Here is a 15,914-nt window from a genome sequence, read left to right as displayed (position 1 = left end):
GTCGCCTGGACTTCCGCTCCTGGCAACGCACGCAGGCCCGCACGTAGCGTCTCACTTCTGCCGCGTCGCCAGGCCAGCGGAACGTCCGTCTGACCTCACGCAGCGTCTGCTCCGCGCCCGGGTGTCCCGCCAGGGGGTGGTCATGCAGGTAGCTCAGGACCCAGCGCCTGGCCTCGGGCGGCACGTGGGTCCGCCACCCGCTCGACCTGTGAGCCCCCCTGGTCTGGAGCACCCCGTTCAGGCTCCGGCAGCCCGGTATCACCCCCTCCCCACACTCTGTCAGTCGGGTCCGGGTGTCGGGGTCCCGGAGTTGCGCCGCGTGGACCCACGCCAGCAGGTCAGTCATAGTCTCGGGTCGCGCGTCGGGTGCAGGAGCAGTGGGGCTTGTCAGCGCGTACAACGCGCACGGTCGCGGCACCGAGTCCTCTACCCCGCGCTCACGCTCAGGGAGGAGCACTTCCTCCCAGCCCTGGTCGTCGTGGAACTCATTCTCAGGGTCCGGATTCCGGGACAACTCGTCGGCCAACTGATTTTCACGTCCAGGAATGTGCTCGACCGTGAACGAGAATTCCTGGATCAGCATGGCCCACCGAGTGAACTTAGACTTCCGGCCCTGAGCGGAGTCCAACCAGCGGAGGCATTGGCTGTCGGTTCTCAGCGTGAATGAGCGGCCCTCGACGTGGTGACGGTACCTCTGTAGGGCCCAGACCACCGCAAGGCACTCTTGCTCATTCACGTGATACTTCCGCTCAGCCTGCCCAAACTTGGTGCTGGCGTACTCGATAACGCGCCTCTCGCCCCGGTCATCCATCTGGTACAACACCGCCCCCATCCCCTCCTGACTCGCATCCGTCTGGATGAAGATGGGGCGGCTGGGCACCAGGCGTGAGAGCGTGTGACAGTTCCTGAACCGGCGCTTCACCTGTCGCAAGGCCTCGTCCGCGGCGGGGGTCCACCGGAACTTAGTCTTCGGCGACAGTAGGTCCGTCATCGGGGCCGTCACCGTGGCGAAGTCGGGGACGAAGGACCGCAGCCAGTTGAGCAGCCCCAGCAGCTTCTGGAGCTGCTTCCTGGTCTTCGGTGCCCCCTTTCCCTCTATTAGCTCCAACTGCTCAGGTCGGGGGCGGCACCCCTCCGCCGTCACTATGTGTCCTAGGAACTCTATTTCCGTGGCCCCAATGTGGCATTTCTTTGGGGCGCACGTGAGTCCGTGTCTGGCCATACGTTCTAGCACCAATGCCAGATGGTGCGCGTGTTCCTCCCACGTCCTGGACCAGATGATAACGTCGTCCAGATAGGCACTGGCGAACTCACCAATGTACCCATCCAGAACACGTACCATCAGGGCCTGGAACGTGGCAGGGGCGTCCATGAGACCAAACGGCATGGCGCAGAACTGGTAACGTCGACCGTCTGGTGCCGTAAATGCCGTCTTAGGGCGGTCCTCCAGACATACCGGCACCTGCCAGTAGCCTGATTTTAAGTCTAGTGTCGTGAAAATAGTGGCGTCCCCCAGTCCTGCCAGTGCGTCTGTGATATTGATCTGCGGGGGCGGGGCGGGAATGGTCAGTTTGTTTATCGCCTTGAAGTTTACGCAAAAGCGTAGACTTCCGTCTTTCTTGGTGGCCAGCACCACCCGTGAGTTATACGGGGAGGTGCTGGGTTCCACTACCCCGTCACGTAACATCTCGTCAATTTGAGTCTGTATGGCCTCCCGTTCCCGGATGCCAAATCCGTATACCTTCTCAAAGGGAGGGCGGTGCGGTACCATCGGTATCCGGTGCTCCGTCACGTTTGTCCGTCGTAGCCGGTCCGCGGCCGCAAATACCTGTGCCTGAGAGGTGAGGACATGGTTGATGACATCGACGTACTCCTCTGGAACACCGTGCTGAAGGTCTTCTAGGCGAATGACTGACTGAGGGGGACTGGGGGGAACCTGGTGCACGCCGTACACCGTCCAGCGCCCCTGGGACCTCGTGCAGCCATGGGACCCCCAGAATCAGCCCCTCGCGGAGCTCGGGGACCACCCAGGCCTCGATGTGGCTAACGTGACCAACGATGCTCATTGTTACCTGAGTGATGCCCCCTGCTGCAACGACGGCATCCCTGGTGGCCAGCTGCACCAGCTCCCTCCGCGGTGTCACTGCCTCCGCTCCCACCAGGTGGGCCGCGATGTAGGTTCGGCTGGCGGCGGTGTCCACCAGGGCCAGCATCTCCCGCCCGTTAGCGCGGACAGGAATTCGCAGCAGCTCCGGCTCCTCGGGGCCGACCTGCCCCAGCTGTGCAGTCGTCTGTCCCCCACCGCCCCCGGCCACCTGGCCGTCCGGGCGTGGGGAACTCGCGGCGAGGTCCGCGGCTCGCTCCGGCGCCGACGTGTTGACGTTCCGGTGGTCCACCTCGTCGACGACAGGTCGACGAGGCGGCTGGTCCGGCCCTGGTATAACCGGCCTCAGGGCCACGGTGGTGGCGCCGGCAGTCAGCTGTCCCTGCACGGAGATGGCCGGCGGGATGCCTGCGCTGATGCTCTGGTTGTCCGCCCCGTCGACGGCGTGTCGACGAGGCGGCTGGTCCGGCCCTGGTATACCCGGCCTCAGGGCCGCGGTGGTGGCGCCGGCAGTCAGCTGTCCCTGCCCGGAGATGGTCGGCGGGATGCCTGCGCTGATGCTCTGATTGTCCACCCCGTCGACGGCGTGTCGACGAGGCGGCTGGTCCGGCCCTGGTATACCCGGCCTCAGGGCCGCGGTGGTGGCGCCGGCAGTCAGCTGTCCCCGCAGTTGCCCCGGCGTGGGGACAGCTGATGAGGAGCAGTCCCGTTGTCCCCTGCTTCCCGGCGGCATACAGGACGTTAGTGCGGTAGGCGCCGGTGGTGGTCGACGTGTTCTGTCAGTTACTGGGACTGCCGGTGGCTGGCGGGCCGGGGAGCGGCACCCAGTTGTCCCTCCGCCCCCGGTCCTGCGTTTCCCGCCTGCGACGTGTTGCCTTCGCGCGCCTCCTCCCACGCGGCTCTGGTGGGGCAGAGGCGATGCCAATGGTACGCGTCCGGGCAAAAACGGCATCGCGGCGGACGTTCGTCCCTCTCTCTCGTAGCTGTCCGCTCGTGACGTCCTCCTCCTGTCGCTGCTGGTTCCGGGCGTTCCCTGGTGCCACCGCGGTCTGTTGTCCTGCGCGGTCCCGCGCCGCCGGCGTAGCTCACCACGGCCAAGTCACTGTCCGTGACCTCTGTGACGGTAACCCCCCGCGGCCCCGAGCGAGCACGGGGAGCTCTCGCGCCCCTGAGTGCCGTCCTCCACTGCGACATGTCACGTTCGATCACGCGGGCGAGGGCCACGAACTCCTCCGTGTCACGACCAGCAGCCGTCCTCATGAAGGGGCGAAACTCTGGCAGCAATTGTTCGACAATGGTTGGCAACGCCGCACTCACGTCCCCACTTGTCCCCAATCGGCGGAACATGCGTAACTTCTCGTAAATGAACTGCTCTGCACTCTCGTCCTCCTCCTGGTTTCGGCAATAAAATGTCCGCAAACACATTGCCCGCGCCTGATCGTTATCAAACCTAGTTTTGACTTGGCGTACAAAATGTCCCCACTCGGTATCAAAACTCCCGGCCATTGACCACCAGTTCCATGCCTCACCGCGGAGCTGTCCCGCCACTCGCGGCGTCCACTCCGCCCGTCGCACTTCGTACTTTTTTAGGAGGTGTTCACACTCCCGCAAAAACTCCCGCGGGTCCTCGTTGTCTCTCCCCGCAAACTCTGGCAACTCAAACTGCGCGCTCACGTACCGCACTACCGGCCCATCTGCGTCCGCGTGCCTGTCCCCCTGTTCCCGATTACTGTCCTCAACTGTGCTGTCCGTGCTGTTCGCGCCCTCGGCCGCGCCGCCGGACCCGCACACCTCGTTTTTTACGTCCATTTTCGCGGAGTCTCCCTCCTCACACAAGTCCGTTTCGAAACTGATTAGATCGTATCTTTCTTGTCCCGCCTGTTTCCACGCCATCCTGTCCTCCTGTGCTACTGATCCGCGGATCGTGAACACAATCTCCCCCAGTAATACAATACGATCCTCCCCAGCGCGTTATCTTCAGTCCGGGATACCGCTGCACCGCCGTCTTGTATTTCTGTCCCCCACGACGCGCTATCTCTCGCCGAAACGTCTCGTGTTCGCGCCGTTCCCGCGCTGCGTTATCTCCCGCCGGCGCGTCGGCGCGACGTCTCGAATTCGAGCCGCTCCCACGCCGCGCAGCCGCACCTGCTTCTGTTCTGTCCTGCACCTGTTCGCTTGCGTGCGCTTGCGTGCGCTTGCGTGCGCTTGCGTGCGCTTGCGTATGCTTACGGCCACACTAGTTGGGCGCCAAATGACGTCCCTCGGCTTCAGGTCCCCGTTTTCCCGTTGAAATAAATGTCCTGTTATGCCCGTACTGCCCTCGTCGGAGAGGTGTGAATCCAGGCCAACGCGGCCGGGACCGGGAAAGGCGGGACCTGGAGGGAGAGTGAAGTGATTGCGAGGAATGTTGGTAGGTTGTCGCAAGCAGAACACGGCATTAACGAATTTCACGAGCCGTCTTTTATTAACGCTTATAAAGTCCTGCCGCAGCCTGGCGGAACCGTCGCGGAACAAGTGCCCTACCACGGCGACACGGACTCCCTGATGACGGGGCGGTTCTCAAATACGTTTCGGCGCGAATCGTAAAGTTTATTAATGCTAGGCTGACCCAGTGAGAGAGGGCCCGAAGACGGAGCGCTGTACATACGCGGCCCGTTACGTAATGTTCCGTGGACGGCGAAAAGTTCAGAGACTCGTAGCACCACGTTCGCGTTGTAGAAACTGCCCGCTAGACACGTCTCCCGATGACTCGTAAGTTAACAATGCTAAGCTGATTCGCGGTGGCAGCTCAGCTGCCGTGACCGACTGCGGACTGAGCGAACGTTCAATCCCGAGCGCAACGTGCGCGGCTCGCGGAGCAACGAACACGTCTGTCTCCGCTCGAGACCAGGACGCGACTGCCTCTCCCCGCTCGCCCGCGGGCCGGCGCCCGCGGGTGGCGGGGAGGGAGGGAAAATCGGCCGGCGTGGGAGAGAGCTCCGTCCCGCGGCGCGCCAGGCTGCAATTACATACTACGGCGAAACGCTTCAGAAAAAGTTATTGAATTATTTACAAAGACATACACGAGACATTAATTACACAGCGAACTTGCACAATGAATAATAAATAAAATAAGTTAATTACACACATTCAAATCCCTTAATCGTTTACAAATATATACACACTGAAATAAAAGATAAAGTCACATAGAAAAAACACTCGTTGGCATGCTAGGGCGCACGCGGGTGCGTCCCTGGCCGTCGCACACACTGGGGTTCACTGGGGGGGGGGGGGGGGAAACAGGCCCCCTCAGGCCCGCGTCGGTGGCCAGGTACGGCCTCTGTATCTGGGAGGGTACGACGACTGTCGTCAAGTTATTGTCACAAAAGACGCAAACTGGCAAACCTGTGCCCTTGAGCCACGTGATGGAAGGTGTGGGATGCCCGCTGGCGTGGCAGTGAAGGCTGATGGAGTGCTGGAACAGGACCGAGGCATTGTGCGGCTCGATCACCCAGGCCGGGGGAACTGAAACATGCGCCGATCATGTTTTCTGCGTCATGGCCAAGTGGCAAGCGATTTTGTCATGCACATCGTTTGTAAGTGTCATGCAAGTGTCTTACAGCACGTGTTCAAGCATGATTAGAAAACATTGGAAGGGTAATGGTCAATATTGAACATGCAGGCTGCCCAACACAGTCTTACAGCTGGCTGCGAGGTTGTCATGGGGGACTATTTTGCTGTGATTCGGTTGTGTTCAAGCTGATTGTCACTGCAATTTATTACAAGCAATTAAGCTTGCCACAGAAATGTTTTCTTCGATTTTCAAACTAGCTGACTCTGGAATATTGAAAGATAGTTGATGAAACTATTTTATAAACAATTATTATATTTAAATTTGTTACTTTTGTATTATCAAGCAAGATGTATTACAGTAATTTTAATACTTCTGAGAATATTTTAAATATAGCGAATAAATATTTTTAAGAGTTTATTGTGGAGAGGAAACTAGGTTCGTAAGGTATAACTTAATTAATTGGTTGAGTTTTATTTATTACTAATGTCTACACCAAAAATTTAATTAATGCAATCAAGATCTGTGTTCACAACAACTAGTCTTACACTGGTCACTGAAACATCAACACTTCCCACCGGAGCTTGACTCGACATTGGCTCGCTCTACTGTTCGCCTCTGCCTGCTACCTTCACACTCATCCACACGGCGCCGCAGTGCAGTCCCCAACTATCGCCCGTGGCACCCGACTGGCTCGCCAGGCCTTCTCGCGGGTATATCGCCTCTCGATAGGTCCGGTTCGCTCACCAAGTGCCATAGGCCGTCTTCACATCTCGCTGTTCGCACGGGTATCGCCAGTATCACTTCCCGAGTGGGAGAATATCTCTGCTGCTCCGCTCTTCGCTCGGAAATCTCGCGGAGGCCTGCGTCACTGCTATTATACTCTTGACAGCCTTTCTGGAACTGACTAGGGGGGATAGAAGTGTCACGCCACCTTGGGTCGACCCGAAGCCCGAAAAGTCCAGAAAGACATTGTTTATTCACGTCACTTCGTGAGGCGGCCTCGGGAAACCCACAGAATTCTCAGGTCACTAAAAGGGTCATTGATAATGGCCTGAGGCAGGACTGTGATAGGGTAGCAGAAGGGGGAGGGGGTAGCGAGGACCCTTGTAATCTGGCCATGCCCGTGTGGCATGCCTTACGTCAGTGGAAGGCACGTAACGTTAGTGGCCGTGCGGGGCCGCCAGCCAGCTCCGAACCTGGCGCGCGTTGCGGTCGTGTCTGCGTTCGTAACAATATATTATTGTTACACACACAACAGAGCTAAAGTGAATGTTTGTTGTTTTTGTACTTTACTATCATAGTTAATATCAATACTAATAAGTATATCCTAAAATATTCTCACTTAATATTTTAATGGTATATAATATATTTAAGTAAACTCAGATTGAACATTCTTAAATATATCACAATGAGAACTGCAATATGAATATCGTGCTCTGGTATGAATATTGAAAATACTAAGTGAGAGAAGTAGTTATCGGAATTTATTTAAAACATTTAGCTGAATAAATATTCAAATATTGCTAATAAACTAACTTGCTTAGTGCGTCACTTCTAAACTCATGAGCACGACTCCACAGGAATTACAGGAACCATGGACAGCATTGTAAGCACTTTCATGGTAACAAAAAATATTGTTTTTTTTTTTTTAATGGAAAGGCGTATCACTGTAAATTTCTGATAATGGTATTTTATCGATAAAATAAGTGGAGGAAGTCCAGTGTTGTAATCGGTAGAAGAATGTTCACATTCCTTACAGAAGTATTCGTGTACAGTGATGTCACTGCTCAGTAGCGACAATGACCAAATATGTCACGTTGCACCTACTCGGTGACTACACCAAATATGTCACGGGCGTGTTTAAAACTCTTAAACCATAAAATAAATAAAATAGTAAATATTCCAATTCAAACCAATCAAATCTAATGTCAAATTAAGTCCATCAAAAACTATATCGAGGTTTCTTTAACTTCCTTAGTGGGGGTAAGGGGGAAATCGTTACTCTTAACATTTACTCGCTTGCTTTATAATTTGCGAAAGGCATTAACCACAAGAGCCGGGGGAGACACTGACCCCTGACCTCCAGGCGGGCCGTGTAGTTGGTGGTGGCGGCGGCGTTGCCCGCGATGCAGGTGTAGCGACCCGAGTGACGCGCCGCCAGGTCGCCGAACATGAGGCTGCTCACGAACTGGTGTCTCTGCTCCAGCACGGCGGGGTCCTGCGGCAGTCGGAGATCTGCGGATCCACCCTCAGCATCCACGAGCCCAGCGGAACTCTGGTGACCATGTCACGACCAACAAATCAGTACAGGTGTTACTGGAGAGTTGGACATCTAGTGCTACTGACTCTTCCCCCCCCCCCCCCTCCCACCAATTTACAACACATGTCCGTCGATAAAACATCTAACATGTTATTGGTACGTAAATAGAAACAAATCTCTATGACGATTTTTTTTTTTTAAATAAATGTTCTGGTGTAAAGGGGAGCTCATTACCCTACAGGCATATCTCACCAGAAGCCTCAATTAAAGAAACCACAAATTTCCATGTTATGGCAGTTTGTGCCTTGTTTTTCATACTTGATCGACTACAGGAGGTTCAAACTGTTTCAATGGGCAAAGCATTTTCGGGCTTCGCCAACGAAGAAGAACTTTTTTTGTGTAGCTTACGTGATCGTCCCCGCCACCCGATGCTGCGAGAAAGTAATGAAAGTATCGTACTTGAAAAATTCAGGTATTGGATCCGTTTTTCAAGAGTACAGACCAGTTTTATGTATAATGACCCCTTACATTGACGGACTTCCGCGACAGTGCAGATGCTGAAACGTCGTCGATCGAAGTGCAAGCCCCGGGACGTACCTGCGGCAGCGAGCCGCCATCTTTCCTCCAGGAGATGAATATCGGAAAGTCGCCGGAGATGATGCTGCAGGAGACCTGAGCCCGCATGCCCTCGCTCAGTTTACCCGGGAACTGGAAAGGTGCAATTTCTGGTGGCTCTAGCACACACACACGCATGCACCACTTCACAATCATCACCGCACCACGACACGAGCTCTGTCTCACGGCGCCTGGCCGCCTGCAGCGCGGAGGCGATAGTGCCCCATCACCCTTACTAGCAAGACGGGGCTTTACTTCCCTTTGCACTGCCGGGAAGGTTAGTACGAGGGTCACTCAAGTAATAATCGGAATTTGCATACATATTTATTAGTTATTCATGAAAATACAAGTGAAATGCATAATTTTTCAAAATAGTTTCCTTCAACATAAATGCATTCGTGAAAAAAGAATAAAATTTCCCCAGTGGCCAATCGCGCACGGACTGTTCGAACGCAGCGCGCCTCCTAGTGCCTCATTCAGGGGACAGTCCACAAGCTCCCTCCTTCAGCGGACAGTCCACAAGCTCCCTCCTTCAGCGGACAGTCCACAAGCTCCCTCCTTCAGCAGACAGTCCACAAGTTCCCTCCTTCAGCGGACAGTCCACAAGCTCCCTCCTTCAGCGGACAGTCCACAAGCTCCCTCCTTCAGCGCACAGTTCACAAGCTCTCTCCTTCAGCAGACAGTCCACAAGCTCCCTCCTTCAGCGGACAGTCCACAAGCTCCCTCCTTCAGCGGACAGTCCACAAGCTCCCTCCTTCATCGGACAGTCCACAATCTCCCCTCCTTCAGCGGACAGTCCACAAGCTCCCTCCTTCAGCGGTCAGTCCACAAGCTCCCTCCTTCATCGGACAGTCCACAAGCTCCCTCCTTCAGCGGACAGTCCACAAGCTCCCTCCTTCAGCGGACAGTCCACAAGCTCCCTCCTTCAGCGGACAGTCCACAATCTCCCCTCCTTCAGCGGACAGTCCACAAGCTCCCTCCTTCAGCGGACAGTCCACAAGATCCCTCCTTCAGCGGTCAGTCCACAAGCTCCCTCCTTCAGCGGACAGTCCACAAGCTCCTTCCTTCAGCGGACAGTCCACAAACTCCCTCCTTCAGTGGTCAGTCCACAAGCTCCCTCCATCTGCGGTCAGTCCACTAGCTCCCTCCTTCAGCGGTCAGTCCACAAGCTCCCTCCTTCAGCGGACAGTCCACAAGATCCCTCCTTCAGCGCACAGTTCACAAGCTCTCTCCTTCAGCAGACAGTCCACAAGCTCCCTCTTTCAGCGGACAGTCCACAAGCTCCCTCCTTCAGCGGACAGTCCACAAGCTCCCTCCTTCAGCAGACAGTCCACAAGTTCCCTCCTTCAGCGGTCAGTCCACAAGCTCCCTCCTTCATCGGACAGTCCACAAGCTCCCTCCTTCAGCGGACAGTCCACAAGCTCACTCCTTCAGCGGACAGTCCACAAGCTCCCTCCTTCAGCGGACAGTCCACAAACTCCCTCCTTCAGTGGTCAGTCCACAAGCTCCCTCCATCTGCGGTCAGTCCACTAGCTCCCTCCTTCAGCGGTCAGTACACAAGCTCCCTCCTTCAGCGGACAGTCCACAAGCTCCCTCCTTCAGCGGACAGTCCACATGCTCCCTCCTTCAGCGGTCAGTCCACAAGCTCCCTCCTTCAGCGGACAGTCCACAAGCTCCCTCCTTCAGCGGACAGTCCACAAGCACCCGCGCCGCCTGGATGTTGTCTTCCTTGGCGCTGGTCGCCGGACGCCGTGTACAGCTCTGATCCTGGGCTCCTCCCGGAGTAGCATTTCTGAACTGAGCTCGGAGTCGCTTCACAATTACACTCGAGTTCACACCTCCGATAGCGAACACAGCAATAATAACAGCGCGTGGCGCAACTGGCACCTGCGCTACCGCAGCGACACAAACGTGACGGACTTCTTCTCCCCTCTCCCCTCTGCCACCCAGGTTCCCCGGCCACGGCACACTTCAGTGGAACGAAGCAAATACCGGCTTGTATTTCAATGACCCTCGTACGTAGTTGAACAGATGCATTACATAAGAAGTTTGGAAATTTTATTTTTGGCCACATCGAAAGTATTTGATAATCAATTAATCTGACGAGAAATATCTTAAAAATGTTTTCTTGAACTAGTAAAAGTTGGTATCCCCCCCTTCCCACAAAGGAAACCCTACTGTGATAGAGCCAGTAGTTCCGTGCAAACGCGATACTGGGCGGTTATCGCAGCAAGTAGCCAGGCGCCATAAGAAGAACTATTACCAATTATTTTGGGTTTACATAATTTTATTCAGAATCTCAAATTCCAATGTTTGTGTTTATAAATATAGATACTAGCAAATTTGCCCCAGCTTCGCTTAGGTAAGTAAAAAATTTTAACAGAGAAACAAAACTTTTAAAGAATCATAATATATAACGGATATTTAAGTTATTGGTATTTTCCAAACAAATACAAAATTAATTACAGAATGGAGTATGTATAGGTATTAAATATGTATAAGATGAGAAAAATTAACTTTTTTTTTAATTTTACATAGACTGGTTTATTTGAATATTTCTGAGTATATTACACTTTTGTACTAATTTTGAACGGGTTGCAAATATACTGATTCTCCCCACTACATGATCTAGATAGACCAATATGCAAGTGTCCATGAGAAAAGCAAAATTGTTCATACATCAAAACCAACATATTTGTATGTTTCACCTTGAGATTTTGTTGACTGTGATAGCAAATTAATTGTTAACTGGAAATTTAAACAGGAATGTGCGGAAGTCGGCTGGGATAATGGGAAAGCCAGGAATGTGCGCCATTGGCCCAGCCGCTGGTCTTGGGAGGAAGTTGTTCCAGAGTGCTTTAGCTTACAATCTGGTCCCAGTGCTCAGGTTTGGAGGTGTGGATTATGCATCAAAATAAAACCAAAACCTATATTTTATTTTTAGGCCGTAAGATGGAAGGCCTGTTGGGTTGAGGGAATTTAGAAATTCCAGTTTGTTATAAAAAAACACAAGTTACTTAGAGAATGGATATGAAATTCCATTCACAATGATAACGTACGGTTATACTGGCCACAATAGTGATTGCAATGGGTAGTAGCACACTGTCAATTTTTAAGTTTCAATAAAATTTTCGTTTGCATTATGGCCTACATTTTATAGCTTTGTTACATCTATAACTGTTTTTTTTTTCAGAGTAAACTTGGAGAGATCTGGTTTTAATTACAAATATTTCTATATATTACGGAAATATATTTTTTTAATAACTCAATTGTTAATAAAATGTAACAAAAATGAGTTTAAATATGCTTAATTTATATACCTCTTAGGTCCTTATTTATTATTTTTACTGTTATTTTTATTTATTTTACTAATAATATTTTTTAATTAAAAAAAATGTAACCTACGTTTATTTGGAATAATGTAGCTTTATAAGAGTATAATAATTCTTTAAATCTGTCCAGTAGTTTTTGAGTTTACTTCGGACAAACAATCCATCACACACTCTCTCTTTATAAAATTAGTATATTATAATAAAATTTATTTCAGTTATTGACTTTTAAAATATAAACATAGTGTACATAATTGAATAATTAATTAAAGTGCAATGTAATGTAATGCAATACATATTACAACTTTTTTTTATCAATTAATCCTTAATTCCCGACCTGGAAATTATTTTTAAGAATAGAATTTGAATGTGATAAAAAAAGTTGCTTACTCAAAATTTAGAACCTTCTTTTGAACAATGATTGAATACAGATGGCATGCATTCACATGTGTTCGGTTTAGACGTTACCGCAGCAGAGATAGAATACGTCATGTTTGCCATCCCCTAACACGAGAGGAAGTTAGTAGAGGGAACACGGTGGTTCGCGCTCACTCATGATGTCCAGGTGGACGCGGCCGAGCGCCGTCTGGCCCTGCTGGTTGCTGACGGAGCACAGGTACTCGCCCTTGTCGGAGGCGCCGTCCACGCGCCGGATCAGCAGGGTGCCGTTGGCGAAGACGGTGTGGCGACGGTGCGCGGGCAGCAGGGCGCCCGCGCGCTCCCACTGGTGTCGCGAGACGGGGTAGCCGGCCGCGGGGCACACGACGTACAGGTCCGTGCCGACCACAGCTGTGATGTTCACCGGCTGGCGGGCGGTGGGCGGGCCTGCGCACGCGACGGTCACCGCGTTTGTGGTGCTTCGCGTCTCGTCCGCGACGCGTCAGAGACGGTGACACAAGACACGTCAGTAGAGACCGGGAAAAATTTCGCGATTTCAATGACCTGTAGGATATACTCCATGATCCTCTATGCACGCGGGAAAATTACATTTGCTCGTTGGCTACTGACTCGTGACACATGTTGACTGGGACGCCGCTAGTGATTAGATACTTCTTTTGTTAAATGTTTTTCATTGGCCCGAATATCATTCAGATAAACTGTGGCCCAATCACTGATGCAGTAAAAAGGCAAACGTTTTTGGATTCTAGACTATCACGAATTGAATCCGCGAATTTTTCCGGTCTCTACACATCAGAAATTCTGATGAAGGAACTGACCAATCCTTAAATGCGCCCGAAGTGACTTCGGGAAATCACAGTAAATCTCAGTCAGGGGGAGCGGAGATGGTCGGAATGTGCAGACACTACGCTACTTGATCTGTTAGTAAAACAAACCCTGTAAATTGACGTTGTCCCAGGTGCTCCCGTGGCTCGCACAGGTCGTTATGCCACCTCGGTGCCTCACCGGTCGGCATTCGCGGTCGGTGGCAAGTGTCTCGAACGGGTGTAAGTCGATTGTCGTGGAGAGCGGAGATCGACTCGACTCCCTAAACGGGACCTGCCAGGACCGGGCCAGTTGGCCTTCACCCCTCGGCGCGAGCAGTCGTGCGCGTACCTACAACGTTTCAAGTTAGTCTCGTGTGTGTGTGTGGTCCGACCACTCCTGCCTGCCACGTGGCGACGTCACGACCTCCGAGAGAAAGGAGCCTCGTGCTGTGAACTATAGCCCACAGCAGCCACCACCATCAAAGGTTAGTTGGCGCCCTCGGACGCCACCCAGCCACGCATCACCAATCGGCAGGGCGACAAAAGACACAGGGACCCGGAGACACCCACCGTACACGTTGAGGGCGGCGGAGTGCCGCGCCGTGCCGAGCAGGTTGCGCGCCACGCAGGAGTAGATCCCGCCGTGCTGCACGCGCGTGTACGAGATGTTGAGGTGGCTGACGACGCTGCCCGCGGGGTTCACGAAGCTGCCCAGCACGTAACCGCGCGGGGACAGCTGCCCGCCGTCCAGCAGCCAGGTGACGTGCGGCGGCGGGTTGCCCGCAGCGATGCAGCGCAGCGACACGGGAGGGCCCGGCTGCAGCGTCTGCTCGATGAAGGTGGACAGCAGCTCCGGGGCCACGGCTGCAGACACACGCCGCAGCGCCGACTCACTCGGGCGACCAACAACGGCTCTGTAGGCCACCAGTTATTTAAGTGAAATGTTTTCACGCACTCAAATCCAATGCCTTCTAATTCACTCAGATATCTATGTCCTTTGAATATATATATATATATATATATATATATATATATATAATGTATAGAAGTCGCGAGTGGATAGGATTTACTCTACGTTTTTCAGAAGCGCATGATAGGCAGCTTGGGAACTTCACCGCTGCAGTGCGCTGCCGTAACGCCCTGTATCGTCTTAGGTTGTTATTTACACGTTAGAGCGCAGAACTGTCGCCCGCTGTCATTCCCCGCACCCCCCATCTATCATTCACTGCAGATCAAGGTCGTTCAACTGGAGGGGGAAGGGGTGTTTGAAGAGTTCGACACTTGTCCGCTAGGGACCACATACAAGTCGATGCCCTAGAGATGGTGGCGATTGCGGCGGTGAATTAAACAACTACCTCAAAGCCGTATTAGAAATTTTAACCTGGGCTGGCGACTTCTATACAGTATATATATTCAAAGCTATGTCTACGTGGAATCCTTTTGTATTTAAATAACTAAGCTGTTGTAACTAAAAAAGCGTAATTTAGGATCAAAGAGCCCGATGAGGCATTTATATTGTTCATGTTGCATCTACTCAGGAGCAATAATGGTTAAATTATGCAATACACAATGCCACAGGTATTAAAAAGTATTATATTTATCTTAACCAATTCACGTACCAATTAGACCGTACAATTATTTAGCTATTTAACGAAGCACATAATGCCTTTAACTTAAGGTGGAGTATTCGTCTGTTAAGACTCTTCAGGACGTGATTGTAGGGTCTTTTGTTTAGGAAAATGTACAGCTTCCCATAACAGATAAAACCATGATGTTTTTTTTTGAGATAATAAGGAAATGTTGAAAGAACCTGACTTAAAATTGTATAATGCTTTTTAAATATCTGAAAATAGGTTAAAAAAAATATTCTCGAATGTATGGTTTTACTTAGTGGTTTTATGACTCGTGTTTAATTCATAATAAAAATAAATCAATTTTAACATCTCTAGAGTATGAAATGTTGTTTAAAATGGCATATAGAAATAAATAGGTCACCGCTGAAAAACTCGCAGGATTTTCTTACGACGGAACACATTTCCGTGCATTTGTTCTGCCTGGAGGCGTCTCCCTCGCGCGGCGGCCTCCTGCAGCAAGGGAGGGGGGGGGGGCAGAGGGGAAGTTCCTCTGCCACCAGCCCCGTCTCACTGGCGCCTCGCGGTGTCTGATAGCGCGATAAGCCGTGAGTGGCTGCAGGAGGCCACGTGGTCTCGAAGCCATACTAGCGGCGCGGCGAGATGACATCGTTGTGCAACTTCATGCATTAATACGTTTTTTATTTATTTATTTTCCAAAAAGTCCAATAATAATTTGTACAGATGTATAAATTATTTTCTGATAGTTATTGAAAGGGACTACATACATATATTTCAATTAATAAATTATTATAAACAATCTAAACACGTACAAACACAAGGTAGAGACATAATATGACCGTGTGCCGGACTGAAAATGCATTTTGGCTCAAATCATCCTTACCAACATTATACGTATTTTTTTTAAAAAAGAGCCACATCTACATTATATTATGACATATTGACTGATCGATGCTTTATTACAACAAAAAAAAATATTTACAAGCAATAGGTTTTTGTACGTTTGGAATAAAAAAATTTGAACACTTTTCACTCGCCGTAAACGCCACACTTCTTCCTGTACACTCTTTTCAGGTTATAAATTAGGAAAAGTCCCGGTGTAACATAATACCTATTTAGCATCATAACGTCACCTTGTTTCGGATGACTCAGACGACTATTTCGCAAGCTCCAATTAAAATTCGCATCGATAGAGAGCAGTAGAACCTGTGGCAATGTTATATGACTTTATTAGGTCAAAATATACGTTTTAACCT

General features: G+C 51.3%; 1 protein-coding gene across 1 annotated transcript in view; it reads right to left on the bottom strand.

Annotated features, from left to right (window-relative positions):
* The window catches only part of LOC134541812 (cell adhesion molecule Dscam2-like), a 50,146-nt gene that overhangs the window by 20,670 nt on the left and 13,562 nt on the right, over nt 1-15,914 (bottom strand). The window contains exons 7-11 of the mRNA XM_063385505.1: nt 13,637-13,930; nt 12,414-12,686; nt 8,515-8,651; nt 7,731-7,875; nt 5,489-5,608 (exon numbers count right to left, since the gene is read on the bottom strand). Of these exons, the coding sequence (XP_063241575.1) occupies nt 5,489-5,608; nt 7,731-7,875; nt 8,515-8,651; nt 12,414-12,686; nt 13,637-13,930 (969 nt within the window). The remainder of the gene's footprint in view (nt 1-5,488; nt 5,609-7,730; nt 7,876-8,514; nt 8,652-12,413; nt 12,687-13,636; nt 13,931-15,914) is intronic.

Source organism: Bacillus rossius (genome assembly GCF_032445375.1).
Source record: "Bacillus rossius redtenbacheri isolate Brsri chromosome 4 unlocalized genomic scaffold, Brsri_v3 Brsri_v3_scf4_2, whole genome shotgun sequence".
Lineage (NCBI taxonomy): Eukaryota > Metazoa > Arthropoda > Insecta > Phasmatodea > Bacillidae > Bacillus > Bacillus rossius.
The sequence above is the reverse complement of the archived record's forward strand: the minus strand, read 5'-3'. Positions and strand labels throughout refer to the sequence as shown.